Genomic DNA, 15,879 nt, shown 5'->3' with positions numbered 1-15,879 from the left:
TGAAAAAAAGAAGCCTCTAAATAGATTTCTTCTCTAATAAACGCTAATAATGAGATACAGAAAATAAACCATTTTTGTTCCGTTATTAGTAACTATCTAACATGTCTACATTACCAGCCCACATTTTTCCCCCACTATTAATCTCTATAATACATCCCAGAAACCACTCCTTCGTTACCACTAAGAGAACTTTCTGCGTGCTTGTTTCTTTGCTTTTTCCACTTCAGGAAAAATTTATCTTATTCTTTTCTTATACACTGGAAAGTATTCTATTGAATCCTTGGGCATAAAAAAATCTGTGTAAGATCATGATCTAGTAGTCTCTATTGCATATATTTTTATTCAGGCCTTTAATATTACCTCTAGAATAGGAGGAAAATCCTCACTATTGAAAGCATCCAACAGTCCTGAACCACTTGGGTAGGAAGCATTCCCAACAAGTTCCATCTGAATTTGTACTGGATCAATAATTGACAGTGCGGTCTCTTGCTCATTTCCTAACCGGCATGAAAAAACCTAAAAATTAAAAATATTTTTTAAAAAATTAGGAACTGAGAGAGCAGGCCTGGCAAGAACCTCGAAATCAAAGACTGACTCTCTATCACAAAACATGAACTACAGCCAAACTGTTCTCCACAGACAATTCCTTTGTAGACTTTAAGACAGCAGAGATTCCAATATCTTTCCAGACAATTTATTCCAGTGCCCAGCTAGGCTGTAAGTTCAGGAAAAGAGAATCTGATATGCAACCAAATATTCCCTTTACTGCTAAGCTTAACTCCACTACTCCTCCTATCACAGATACAGAAAACGCTTTGTTCTTTGGTCTACAATAACCATTTAGGATTTACCACATCTCTGCACAGCCTCTTCTTCTGAGCAAATGCTTTTAAACTTTCCCAACATATTACGTACCCCTCAATTCTGAGTGTTCTTGTTGCTCTCCTCTCAACTGTTCAGAGCTTCTTCAGCTCTGTTTCCCCAAGACTGGCCACAGCACTCCAGCTGTGGTCCTACTCTGCTGAACAGGATGCAAGGATCACTTTGCACACTCAAAACTCCTACTCGCAAAAGATCCCTACTGGCATATCCCAATGGCATGATACTGCTTGTTCACCTCAAGTCAGTTATGATTACAGCTTGCAGGCCTCTGCTGACCACGTGGGCTTCTGTTTACCCAGTCACTCCTCAGCTTTCAATTAATTTGCTGGTTTACGGTTGGAAGCTAGATTAGAACCAGCAATATTTTGAGATTATAGTCAAGTGTTTCAATGACTTAACAGAAACAATATAAAACCATTCTAAAACTGCTGTAGAATGAGAGCATTTGATGAGGAGCTAACAAACTTCAAAAATCATCTGTGCACTACTGCTGTTGTATATTTATTTATTATAAAGTACCTTTACAAGGTCCTCTAATCTTAGACGTTTTACAAAAGCAAATTTATTTCTTCTTACCTCAATGCCAAACAAACTACCAGAGAAAGGACGATCTAATAACTTGGGCTTGTAAGTGAGAACAGTAGTCCCCTTCAAAATAATTGCATTGGTATCGAAACAAGACATGTCTTCAATGACCACAAATTCCGTTCCTTAACAAAACAAAATGACATAATAAACAAGGCAATTGGAACTACCATTAAGGTATTTTAAGCATTTGTAGCAGGTTTCTTGATTTTCCATCCTTTAAAGGACCTTTTTTTCCCACTAGCACATGACTTTTAATCAGAAAAGCTCCTAAAAAAGCACCAGAGAAGAATACATTTACCTGTCACATTGACCTTAACTTCCAGTTGTTTTTCTGTAGACACATGCAGCGATGAACGTTTTGTAACTACTCCACTTTTCACTGTTTTTGGAACTACAGTTGTTTCACTGCTATAAGTGCGTTGCCGGGAAGAAAGGGGATTTTCTCGCTTTTTGGTATCTCCAGGAGTATATAAAAAGTCATGAACAAGTAACAACCAGTCAAATATTAGAAATACACGAAGATTGTTCAGAACAACTGTGAAACTGGAGGAATCCTTAGTAGACCTTTTAAGAAGAGAGAAGCATACGTATGAACTTTACATCTTGCATATATTTAAAATGATACGGAAAACTACCAGTATCTAGCAAGTAAGAACTGTATGGAACTTTATAGGGATACACTTAGTTTACAGCGTCTGGCCTTTAAAATACACACACACATATATTTAAACAGATTGAAATTCATCAAGTTGCTGTACCCACAGAAACCCAACAGATCTTAACCGCATGAATTCTAAGCTGTAATGATACAAAAGATGAATTGAAAAAATCTATGTAACAAGAAATTGATTATAAAAGCTCCTTTAATACATTTACATTATCAATACTAATTTGCAAAGTCTCAAATTTTAAAACTGATCTTTTTATTATTATTTTACATCTGTTCGGTATCAAACCTAACGTACTGCATGTGAAATTTAGTCCTGGCTCCATATCCCTCAGATTAGACATACAATGTGTTTCCTCTCACACTCTGACAGCATTTTGCAGCACAGGAAGCTTCTTTGTCATTCAGAAAAAATGCTAGCCTTACTGAACTTTTAGCATCACATTTTGAATATCTGGCTAAGAGGGATAAAAGTGTTTGGCTTCATGATCTGGAATATCAATTATATTTGGTCACGCTAACTGGAAAATAATCTAAGTGCTTAAATACCATGAAACAATTTTATATTCAACACAGTCTGAACTATAAAATCTCTGAAGAACTGTAATTCCTTTGTGAGAAGCAGCCTGCCTGCACTGCTTCCAATAGTAAAAGCCTTTAACCCTCCCTGGCTCTCCAGGATATTTCCAAAAGGCACGAGCCAGTATAACACTATCACTGAGCTCTGCAAAAGCTTACATCTACTGCCAAGGATGCTCTCACCAGTAAAAACGTAACACATGCTTATGTGGCTAAAATTTAAAAGCACAACAGTTGGGAAGAAAATTCCTGAAACTACCACTCATAAACCAGATTAGGCTGTACTGTGCAAACTAACCTCCAATCTAGGCAGATAGTGGATCAAGAGTTACCAAAAAAAAAAAAAAAAAGTTTTCATGTAAATCCCATGGCATTTTAGTTTTATGCAAATCAAAATCTTGGTGTCTTTCTGAACAGAAACTTATTAAGTACTTAAAACCATCATGCATTATGCAAATCTATACAACAAATTCCTGTCAATTGCCTAAAGTTTGGTTTGTTTTTTTTTTTTATGAACAAGTGTCTTCAAGATTTTCTATTGGATTAAAATAGTCCACAGATTTTTTTTCAACTCCTGCAGCTGCTTCAGGAGGTATCATACTGATAAAAGAGTTAGAAAGCTGAGTTTGGTCAGTGAGCCCAATTAAAAGCGAAAGCAACATCTCTAGTCATCTCACTTCACTCTCTTTTTTGTTAGTTAACATCCCTCAACAAAACACCATGCTGATACAGGTAAATACTGACATTATACTTTATATTCCTGTTTTCAGTATTAAATTAGAACAAAACCAATATCCACTGTGATGCCTTTAAGCATTCCATGAGATTTGGATAAGGAAAAACAAACAGAGTAGGATAGAATACAGAAGAGAATGTAGAGATTGTTTTTTGAAAAAGGTGCCATTTCTGTATTTATTTGATTCTCTCAGAAAGGCAAGTGTGACACCTACTGGAAAACAGCTTTTGCGCAACATATATTAAAAATTCTATAATATGGTTTTATGCAAACATACAAGTGATAGGCCAGACTTATCAAGCTTTAAGCACTACTGATTTTAATAGGCCAGAACTTCATCCGATACATTACACATTCAAATCTAATTTTTTTTAATTGCAATGAGGGGGGAAAAAAAATAAATCCAACAACCTTCAGTTAACTAATAACCGCAGATTTCAATCTATCAACTACCACTAACCACCCCAAAAACGCCTTTGGATTTAAATCCAATGCCAGCAAGTTTATCTACATTAGTAACAGCTGTACTAAAACCAAGACAATCCTGATCGAGTATGTCATTATTAAAAACAAACAAACAAACAAATCCCAGAATTACCAACCTGAAGTGCAATTCAATCTGGATTGCTCCTGGACTACTAGTATTCTTTGATGACTGAAAGATGCAATTGAACACATTTGGCATGCCTGCAGTAGACTTCTGTCCAGCATAACGTGTGTCAAACGCCATCATAGAATGAGAAACCAAATTTACAGATTTTGTTCCATTTGAAGAGCTTTCAAAAAGCAACTTGGATTTCTTAAAATCAAACCTAGGAGAATAAAAAGCAAAACAATACATTTGTTTCTAGAAGTCACTTCTTTTAAAAGTATGCATGGTATACTGCTGCTATCTTTCATTTATGTGTTTTCTAAAACAACTATAAACACATCTCACGTCAGAGATAGAAAGTAGATCTGTACTGTATGCAATAATATTTTCCACTGACACAGAACCTCTGGATTAAAAAAACCCCAAAACAACATAGCAGAAATCTGTTTTTTTAAGATTACCTCTCAACATTTTCTTATTTAGAGTACCATTTGTCCTGGGCAAGTCAACTGATTACTGAACTGTGATTTCAAGGACAACTTGAAATACACAGATGGTATCTTTTGAACAGTGTCATTCCCTTTCATCTTTCAGATCAGCTGAAACTCTCAGTTTGGACTCTAATTAAGAAATTCTATTTCATTGCATTATTAAACCATCATTTCATGTATTGTGTTCATTCCTGTCCTATCATCTCTCAGATGAGCAGAGTATTTAGGATAAGGTATTCAGTAACAAAAGACAATTCATACCTGGCTAACGAGCTGCATCCGTCTTTTCCTTTTGGATCCATCAGTTCCAGACTCACATTAACCATGTCAATGAGGAACGACATAGAAGTATACACTTCTCCACTCAAAACTGTCTGAAAGTGGAAAACACCAACATTCTTTTTAAGATCATCTGTATAAGTTTCATTCCTGAATTAAATTTTGTTATTTCAGACAAATGCAAACAGCTGTAGTGTCTTCCTCCTTCAAAGAATTTCATTAACCATTGCTGGGGAAAAAAGTTACATTTCACAACAGTGTAGCCTTCAACTTGAAAAATGTCTATTAACCATTTTCACACTACTGTTCTATAGCTTCTTTGTTCTTAAACAAAATGTTGCCATTGTCATCCCTCCAAAAAAAAACCCCAAACAGCCAACAATTCTTTCAAACTGTTTCAGGTACCTTCTGTTATTATTAAATCAGATTTGTAGTTTCTGAAACTTTTTTTTTAAAGTTTTAGGTGAAAAGCCTGACATGAAGAGCATACTTGTATTAGTAGAACTTTACTCATTCTTCCCTGAGATCTTAAAGAGAATCCTAGATGCTTCCTAGCAATTCTTCCCCCTACTGTGGTCACATATTTGCTTCTTAAGCAAAGATTACAGTCGTGCAACATAGACAATGCTTAGAAGCCCCACAAGATCAAGAGAAAACATGTTATTCAACAACTTCCCTTCCCAGTAATAAGGATAAATATAGATTATTTCCAGATGCTGCCCACACTCTTCCTGAAAGGATAGTATTTGACAACAGCCAAATAGGCGATACTTGAGAACCTGCTCCAAAAGAAAAAAAAGAAAAAAAAAAAAAAGAAAAAAAGAATGGCTCAGCTTTTATTACTGAAATTCTTCTTTCAGATTTATAGAACAAAAAGATGGCTTTTAACACAAAGTAATACACATTCCATAATCTCCTAAGTCTTTAGGAGTGTCATAGACACCATGGGAAAGGAATCATCACCCTGCAAGTGATTACAGGATAACCTTCATGTCCCTCCAAAAAGCTCCATTCAAATAGAAAAATCTTAAAGCTTGTTAATGTACCAATAATATACCACAATAGCAGCTCAGCTTAAATACTTCAGAAAAAAAAAGTACACTTTTCATAGATTTGTTAACTTTTTTCCCGACTGATATATTTCAGCAGACCTAAATTGAACTAACAAATACAATGATGGCTGTTTCTCACACGTCTCTTCTAAAGATTAGAATCTCAGAAACATGAAGCCATCATAAGAGCAAGCCACACCTGAAAGCACAACAGTATTGCCGAGACAAACCTGAATTCACAGGAGTATCTACAGACAAAAACGTTCCTTCGCTGTTTGTCTACCTAAATTTTCTGGGTTTTTTTTTTTCAAATCTACCAGTCCACCTGGTAAACTACAAGAAAATAACAGATATTTAGCCTAATCAGCAAAACCCCCAGACATTTCAAGACAGAATTTCAACTGCATATGGTTCCTCTTACATGAATTCTTGGATCCTGCAAATCATAAGGCCGCATGAACTCTTCTATTGGCTCCCCAAGGTTGTTCTCCAGCAGTCCACGTATCAGTTTGTACTTATTCAAATCCAGAGAGCAATGGACTGATGACAGATTGCCATGTATTGATATGTCTGCAACTGCATGACTTAGCTCTCTACAACAACAGAAAAAACCTCGGTATTTCAAGGTGCTATAACACAGCAGGCAATACTTTTAAGATAAAATAAAAGGCATCTAGAACACTGGCTTTAGGCTGACAGCATTAAGTGTTTAGATAAACTCACTTGTCTAAGTTTCTCTCTACTTGTAACTTCAGTCTGAAAGGTTCTGTTAATAGGCTTCCTCCTGTCTGCCTCACAAAGTAGGATGGAAAGCTCAAGTCCGCACTTGTATCTTCCACAGCCTTTGAATACCCTCTCTGATATCTTTCCGCAGCAAATATGTCCATGTCCTGCAGATCAACCACAATGCAGTCTAAGAGGCAGATGTGATCCTCTGCAAGTGCACAGAAGACAACATATTAAGAAAGGAAAAAAAGCATCTGTACAAAACTAATGCAACTTACTTTAAAAAGAAATCTAGTTTCTCCTGGAAGTTATTTTGATTTTTTTTTTTTTAATTTTTTTTATTCACCCTCGTCAATATCTGTAACTACTAGATACCAAGCTCATTCACAGGTAAATGTAAACTCTTAATTTAGAGTCCAACTATACTCGTTATATGTCTGCAATATGCATCTCAAAACATGCCCAAATTGCAGGACTGTTCTTCCAGAAACTGAACTAAAATTCCCTAATCCTTTAAGCTGCAAAAATGAACCTCGAAACTAAGTCATTTCTTTTTAAATCTACAATCTTTAGACCCAGAGCCTTACTTTTCCAGTGTCACATAAGATACAAGCAAAACTGCACTGCATTATTTTACAAGGAAAAAGAAGAGCTATACGGGTGGGGTTTCTACTATTTATCACATACCTGGGCTGTCAGGGTTTGGTGCGATAGGTAGCTTTGATTGCTGGCTTTGTTGCTTACTCAAGGTATTCAACATAGGCTCACTCTTCAGCCTAGAAATGTTTGTTCCTGATGATTTTTTCATGAACAATCCTTCCATCACCACTTTTGATTCATCAGCACTTGTTGTTTTCTTCATGATATGTTTTGGGGTTCCCAAAGGAGATGAAAATTGAACTGAATCCTGCTAATGAAAGAAATTATGTAATTAACAATAGATTTTTAATTTAAATTCTAAGGAACAAATACACCAAGGTTCAAGCTGCAACAAACCCCTCTCAAAAAACTAAATATTTTATTTGAATTCCAGTATCTTTTACCATAGAAAGATGGCCAAATTTTCTTCCTATAACCGTAACAGCAGATTAAAACATTTTCTTTTAAAAAAAAATACTCAGCAACATTTTAAAAAAAGTTGTGAAATCTTTTCAATGAGAAATTAATTCAACATCAGTGGGTTTTGCACAAAACCAAACAAAGCCCCCATGTAAATGAAGTTAAAAACAAAATAGAGGGGTAAGACTGTCAAGATATCAAGCATTTCTGTAGAATAAAGATTGTGAAATATTTAAAGCTGTTTTGCAGAACATCTTCAGGTCATGAAAACAACATATGCCATTATTTCTGCAAGATGTCAGAAACTTAATATTTTATTAGAATACGTGAACAAACACTTCTACACACAAAGTTATCATTTTATGCACTTTAAATACTTCAGTCATCGTACCAAAACGTGCCCCAAAATTTTTTTGCAGTAGCTAAGTTGAAGACAGAATAAATCCCTGCCCTCATTGTTAAAATCCCCACGGGTGACAAAAGAAAAGCTCATTTATATTGATGTATAACATTTCAGACATTTCCCCTCTACCACATACCCAGTGGAAATGTTACAAGCTTTTCCACCTTCATGATGCTGTCTAGCATCAAAAACCTGCAAAGGGTATCGTTTGCTAGTAAAATAGTCACATCAACATTAGGAATTCATTCTCCCAAAAACACGTGTCTGGCGAAACAGGTTTACACACTACCTTTAAAGTCCAAAGCCAATTTCAGGGTTCACTTAGTCTGTTGTGATTTAAATTTATTAACCTCATGTTTCAATTTTACTCAGCTTCACATGCTCTAGCAGACAACAATCATCTGTCTTTAGTGATCCACTTGCCCCTTACTCTGGGATTGGTCACTTTACCCGTGACTGCAGTATTGTAACTATCATTTCCCATCTTCTTTCTGTATCCAGCTTCTGATGTCACTGTACAATCCTTACTCATAAATGTTCCTTTCTGGTTTAATTATTAATCTTACTTGCCTTACGTAGTTTTCAAATGTTATTCATTGGAAAAATTCATTGCAGCCATGATCAAGAATTTTAAGATTAAAAATTTGAAGACATTAACATTTAACTTTATAATGTAAAGACAAGACTGAAAAGTACATGCAAAGAAAAATCATCGCATCATCTATAAATCTATGAATTTTTGCAGTAAATCCAAATTAATAGCTCCTCAGACATGCATAAAGAGCACACCACAACAAATTTAAATCCAATTCTTACAAAATTCAGCAGTCTTTAGAACAGAAACATCATTTTTAACATACAAAGGAACTTTTGAAGTGCTAAATTCCACAAGAAAATTTCCTTTTTTTAAAAATGAATGAGGAGCACCTGAACACCACTATAAAGATGTGAAATACCTCAAATAAAACTGGATCCTTGTATGCATTGCCTTGTAAAATCAGATCCTCAAAAATAAACATAGGACAGAGAAAAAATCAAAACAAAAACAACAAAAAAACCCACCCCAAACCCCACCCAACCCTATTTCAAACCCCCAAATTTCTATAGCGCTACATAACACAGTATTTTTAAGTTGAAATAGAATTACTATGCACACATCCTTTAACTTCTAACATTAATTTAGGTATCTACCACTTACAAACCTTTAAATACATCAGCACACTAGAATACAGAAGACAACTCAATATTACAGTCCAATATTTCCTTACAGTAGAGACGTTGGTAGATATAAATCACATAGAGGTAACAGACATGCCACAAAACTGCTGTAGCAATTTAGTCCACCTAATTTCTGCCCCCCTTTAAAATGGGATTAGGGGGTTCCCAGAACAACTACCCATTTTGTTGCATAGGTTAGATACAGAAAGCCATCCAAGATGGACCTGCCTTACCCCAAATTTTGTGGCTGCACCTCTCAACAGCAACACCAACTATTCCCTGTTCTGCGCCTAAGCCTCGGGTTCAAGCATTCACTGGAAACCTTTCATTAGGTTTCACCTAATGCAAGCAACTACACACTCAGTTTCTTTAAGAGCAGGAAAAAAAAAAAAAAGAATTAAAACCAATTCTGTTCTCCAGTGTGTTCCAGCAAGTCTCAGCCAATACAGACCCCTATTTTCTGCTACTCACACTGTTGACATTTTGTTTGGTGAAGAGTTGAAGAAGCTACTAAACAGGGTTAGCTGAAAGCCCGTTATGCTCCCACATTCAGGTGTGCACCCAACTGGGTCCTGCTTCCTAACAAGGCCAGTTCTAGTGAGTTCCACAGCACAGTCTCCCCTCTACCCTGAAGGGCTCAGAAAGCAAGCCCAGGTGCAGGCACAGAATGGAGCAGCTGGGTACAATCAGTGGCAGGCCAGATCCAGGAGACTACCTAGCACACTGCCATGGGCTGTTTTGCTACTAGTAGTACAAAGTGTATACATAAAGTAAAATGTAAGAATCATTTACCATTTTGATATAGAAATAAAATGCACAAGAACTAGAAAAAACACAAGCTGCTAAATTAAGAAGTAATGTTCTTACCTTGTTCTTCAGTGAAAAAGTACCCGGCATACCCGCAAACAGAAATCTGTTCTTGACTTTCAGTTTTCCAAGATTAGCCACAATAAGACTGTTAGACTTTGAGCTTTCAGGTATGAGCAGAACAGGAGCACCAGCCTCAATATCAAGAAGAACTCGGGAAGCTCGCTGTGCTTTATCTCTTACCTGGGAAAAGCAAAAATTCATTTAAAAAAAAATAATACAGGGAATGGGTGATTATTTCACGCTGATGAGTACTGAATTCAGGAACACTATTCCTTGATTTACAAAATTAAGATGTGATAAAATTTTATACCAACCCCCCCCCCCAAAAGAACTCAAAATCTTGTTTTAGGCAGAGAATAAAGGCTAGTTAAAAAAGGACTAGGATGCAAACAGCACACACTGTGCAACAGGTGCAGCAGTCAGGAGTGAAGCACACTGTCACCACCCAACTAAGAGGCATAACAGACGCTACTCAGCTCACTACTTACAGAAAAGATTACTTAAGAAAAATTATTTACAAAAGGAAAAAAACCCCATCACTTAGAACAGATGTTTCAAAATCAGATTCTAACTTCCTAACTGATGCACAATGAAGCATTTTAATATATGCAAGTATTAACGGTCTTTCTTCCAATTATGAGAAGCGACTTTTTAAACAAGACTGTTGCTATTACCTATATTCATCACTCCCACATTCGGTTTTGTACAAAATAGGCTACGACTGTCATGATTATTTATATACTCTATTGTGCAGAAGTTCAGCATCTGATTTTCTCAGTCTACCAGCCATCATACTCAATCAAAGATATACACCTGAGTAGAACAGAAGGATTTCTCACTTGGTTCTCCTTATTCAGGTATTATAACTACCTGGTGAACAGTGGAGAAAAAGGCAAGATAAAATCTTGAGCCCTTTTGTCTAGCATCACAAAGATAGGAAAACACCTGTATCAGTGCATACAGCAGGATCCAGGTGCCAAAGTTTTAAGTAATGTGCAAATTTGGTATTCTACACTTTCAATAGCAGCAGGATAGTCCTAAATAAGGTCTTTTAACGACAAGAGGAGTATGAGCAATCTCCACTAACACCAGTACTCTAAAACCTCCCACCATTTCAACTCACTGAGCTGATGCATTAACGTAAATTTTATACTGCATTTCAACTTCCAAAAGTAGGCTAGGAGACATACTGTTTGTCCTTCAATTGCTGCTCTTTGCCGCCCCAAGACATCCTGAAGCTGAGTAAAATGTTGGATGAAAGACACCACCTCTGCCTGGAAACGCTGAGTATGCACATACTGAACAGATGCCATTCGTAGAGTAACACGAATATCACACTCCCTCTGTAGCAATGGATCTGGCCTCCCATATCTACAATAAAGGTTGAAAGTAAAATTTAGCTATCTTAGCTATTTTACAAATAGCGCTATTCATTTTTTTGCATTCAAAATAATAACAGAGGATTTAACTGATGTTCATACTATATAAATTAAAACTATTTCAATTATAGATATGAAAAACTGGTTTTATATTAATTATTTCTAAATTACATATATTTAAGTGCTACCGAGTTTTAATTAAGCAAACAGGAAAATTCTTTATCTGGAATGTACCTCTAATCTCTACATCTAACAGATAGACCTTTGGCGATTTTATACATCTGAACAGTGGCTTATAAGGTAAGTACTCTACTGCACGACAATATGTAGATTCAACTCTGAATCTACTACATTTGGAATTAATTCCATAATATTACTTGGGTAATTTCTAATCTGATTAATTCTAGTGGGTGGAGGTGGGGGTGGAAAACCATGAAACATCACAGGATAAGAACTACTACTTTACACAAAGCAGAACAACTTCAAGAGTACCCTATGATAAAAGCAAACCCTTAATTCCAAAATTAAGGAATTAAGGAACAGTGGAAAAATCTATTTCATCAGTTGAAAAGCTCTTCCAACTTTTAAAAAACAACTACTATTTTATCTAGGAACAAACTATCACCTAAATACTTTCAAGAACAGATTTAGAGGGCAATAAAAAACTGTTTTTCCTGGTAAGCCATGTACATTGCAGGACAAAGAAAAGCTAAAAATCCTAAGTTTATGACCAAAAATGTTCGAAGTCTCATTTAAGTCACAAGCATCCAAAGCAGAATCATGCAGACCTGACAGTTGTGGGTTTGGTTTTTTGGGTTTGTTTGGGTTTTGGTTTGGTTTTTTGGGGGGTGGGGTGTCAATATCGAGTAACAAGAAGTTTAAATTCATACTTATAGACTTGGAAAATGAGCGCCTCTTCACCACTCGTAGTGAAACGTTCTCTGTAAAATTCTCCATGAGCTGTAAGATCACTCAAGGACAGACTTCCAATACTTCCTTGGAGGGCTAAATCTCCCTCTGCAAAACAAAAGGCAAACAATTAGGATCCTCAAACACAGATAAGTTACTAAAACCCTAAAGTTTCTATTAGTGGGATAAACTTGTTACAAATAATTAAATAAATCACATTCAATTAAACATTAAACCTCACGTTCAAAGAAAATCACGTCTTTCTGCTACAAAGACTGTATTCACCCAAACACAACTCTATGCTTTACATACATAATGAGATCACACCACTTTGATTTGTGAAAACTTAGATATCTTCTCTAAAACAGTAATATACACTATTGTTCTGCTCTGTGAAAGTGAAGTATTAAAATCCTAGCCAATCTCGGCAAAAGTGATCAAGGGTTTGACAACTGGGAGGGATGCGAGGATTTAAAATCAAGCCTGGAAAAGCAAAGCAGCAGTGGGAAGAGAATGTGCATCTTCCCCAGGAAACAAAACACACAAAAAAACCCAATAAGCAGCAAAATAAAAGCATTTCAAATCACAACTCCAGTGCACACCTCCTTTTATTTTAAACTGCATACATCCTGAGCCCTCCAATCTACTCACCAATCACTTCCAAGTGAGCTGCAAGTTTTGACACACTGGCTTTAGCAAGCTCACTAGTTGTCTTATTCAGTACTAACGATAAAGAATGAACCTGGTCAAACAAAAAGGAACAGGTTGGTATTAAACAATAGGACTTCATAGCTGGAACGTCGTCTTGGTTTTTTTCAAGACAATTGCACTGTAACACATAAATGGCAAACAAGAATTATCTGATTGGGAGACACTGGAGGAAAGCAACCTTTTTACTTCCTTGTTTGCACATTAACAGGTCTCCCAAGCAACTTAGAATGATCAGGTCATCAACAAATCCTAGCACTGTTATCTTCGTTCTTTTCTCTTTCAAGATTTGTCATTTTTAACTTAAGACTGCAGGACCTCTGGGCAACGTCTATATATATACACATAATTTAACAAAAAACAACAACCCATGTTTATACATATATATGTATAGACATATATGTATATATATTTATAAAAGTATATCGGTGTTTTTTTTTAAATAAACTCCATAGTACCTAGAACAGCACAATTTCAGTGCCAATTTCAGTATGTCAGGTCTTTAATATTGAAGCAATCTTATCATTTAAGAGATCACAGACATTTAGTCTGTGCCCCGTGTTATCGCAGGGAGGCAAGAGACACTGCCCACAAGACTTGCACTTTCCTTAGACCCTTGGGCATAGAGCAGACTGGATGGGGCTGGGGGGTGGGTGTCAAACTCTCCCCATGAGAGCTCCATTGGATGAACATGGGGCATTCTACTTCAGCCTCCCTTCAAGTGGCATACACGTGTCTAAGGAGGGTCACAGAGCAAGGGAGCCAATCATTTTGCAAATGTTTTGATTTTCTGTAACTTCTGCACTTTTTTTTTAACTACATCTATGCACGCTTTAAATCTACTGTTTCTGAATTTATGCGCATTCTCCACTAGAATATAAAACATTTGATTTAAATGTCACCTTAAGTTTCTATAAACCAGACGTTTTATGACAGACAATCCAATTACTATTTTGCATCTCAAGTATACCTTCAGATCCAGCTTAGTGTTTACAGGCTCTTGGGCTTGAGAAGCTGACAAGGTATTTATTTCTGATTTGATTGTCTGCTGAGTATCTTCAGGTTGCAGCTTCATAGCATGGTTATCAGCAGTGGATCCAATCCCAAAGAAATCCAGTATCACTACCCAAGTTTGCAAAGTTATTAAGACATCTAGACAATTAAAATCAACATCTACACTACGGTTAATTTTGTTATAGTGAGAAGAAAATTCAGGATGTTTCCTATCCACTAGAAATATATTGATATGAACTAATGAATCATCAAAGTTACTTTTTCCACAGGGCAACTTGGATCTGTCTGCTGTTGGAGAAGGAGGTGGAGTCAGAGGATACTCAGAATCAGCATCTTCTTTTTGCTTCTTACGGGAGGCACAAACTGGTCTTTGGTATAGCTGAAAGACATTAGGTGCTTCTTCCATATGGGAAGGCAGGGAACGTGGCATATCTGGATATTCTACATTGGATACCGAGGGACAAGACTGTGAAAGATATTCCTTATGTGCTAAACTGGATGGCTTGGGTGCTCCACGGGACACCATGAGATTCTTATACATAGAGTCTGGGTTTTTCTCCAGAAGATCTTCCATTAGCAGAGAACGCAAGGCAATCTGAATAGACAAAGTCTGAGGATGATCTTTAGCGAACTCAACATCAAAATCCTGAAACTTAAGGCTGACAAGGCCTTGTGCACCAAGTGTAAGATCACCACTTAACTGAACCTGGAGCTCTGAGATATGAAAGTTTGCTTGAATCTGAGTAAAAGACTTTGTTTCCCTGATAGCTAATGACTTGTTTGGAACAGAATTAAAACTAGAATGGCTGAATAAGCCATTTTCCTTCCGTTCACTTGAGAATTCTGTGCCTGTACTATGAAGTGATGCTGAAGGAGAACTATGACAAGTTGAAGATACAGAAGTGGTTGGAAATTTGTTCAAGTCTTCACTGTAAATTAAATTATCCAGAGTCTGCAGGACTTGTTCATACACATGTTTTGCTAACACCACCTACAATGTAGAAAAAAGAAACAATCATCACATTAGAGCTCCCTATATTAATAAAATCAGTACATACATTTTAAAACTCACAAGTGGAAAGACTGTGGAATTTGAAACCAGACAAATTTTCAGCTTGTCCACAAGTAAAAAAATAATCCAGAACAAGGTACAATGCAAAGTCGAAGTAAAACAATTCTTCTGTATTAGCTCTGTAAGATGACATAATCTGGAAACATACAGGCTAGGGTCCTAGAATAGGATACCTTGTATTCCTAGGCAAAAAGCATCCACACAGAGTTAGTTAAAAAAAATTCACCACACAAACTAGCCTTAATTTACCATGCTGAGATTATACAGCAATATATGGAAAAAACATTCTACTTAGCCATCATTGCTTGTCTCCTTAGCTTTAGAAGTTTGTTTCCTCTATTTAAAATCTCTGCTCCTGCAGAGGTTTTTTCAAGATAATGGGATTTTAATTCTTAGTTTCTACTAGAACTGCAAATAAACATATTTGAACAGTGACACATTTATTTTTCCTTCTGTGACAGGTGTTCAGGGTAAGTAAAAGTTAGACTAATTCATAAAGATGTCTAAAATGCCCCAAAACAAGATTAAATTTTGGTCATTGTTATTATGACTTAAGACTGTCTCTTCTAACCAGATGTGTAAGGATTTGATTTCTAAACTACCAACATGTTAAACCTGAAGGTATTTGCCTGAAAAATACCTGTCTTCTATGTAG

The 15,879-nt window shown here is 36.2% G+C and overlaps 1 protein-coding gene across 1 annotated transcript in view; it reads right to left on the bottom strand.

Annotated features, from left to right (window-relative positions):
• The window catches only part of VPS13D (vacuolar protein sorting 13 homolog D (S. cerevisiae)), a 109,183-nt gene that overhangs the window by 73,436 nt on the left and 19,868 nt on the right, over positions 1–15,879 (bottom strand). Inside the window, exons 21-33 of the mRNA XM_009325291.1 lie at positions 14,109–15,143; positions 13,082–13,172; positions 12,412–12,538; positions 11,333–11,513; positions 10,140–10,322; positions 7,280–7,499; positions 6,590–6,800; positions 6,288–6,459; positions 4,797–4,909; positions 4,055–4,264; positions 1,769–2,034; positions 1,459–1,592; positions 361–516 (exon numbers count right to left, since the gene is read on the bottom strand). Of these exons, the coding sequence (XP_009323566.1) occupies positions 361–516; positions 1,459–1,592; positions 1,769–2,034; positions 4,055–4,264; positions 4,797–4,909; positions 6,288–6,459; positions 6,590–6,800; positions 7,280–7,499; positions 10,140–10,322; positions 11,333–11,513; positions 12,412–12,538; positions 13,082–13,172; positions 14,109–15,143 (3,099 nt within the window). The remainder of the gene's footprint in view (positions 1–360; positions 517–1,458; positions 1,593–1,768; positions 2,035–4,054; positions 4,265–4,796; positions 4,910–6,287; positions 6,460–6,589; positions 6,801–7,279; positions 7,500–10,139; positions 10,323–11,332; positions 11,514–12,411; positions 12,539–13,081; positions 13,173–14,108; positions 15,144–15,879) is intronic.

Source organism: Pygoscelis adeliae, unplaced genomic scaffold (assembly GCF_000699105.1).
Source record: "Pygoscelis adeliae isolate BGI_AS28 unplaced genomic scaffold, ASM69910v1 Scaffold36, whole genome shotgun sequence".
NCBI lineage: Eukaryota > Metazoa > Chordata > Aves > Sphenisciformes > Spheniscidae > Pygoscelis > Pygoscelis adeliae.
This window is presented reverse-complemented; position numbering and strand designations above follow the sequence as displayed.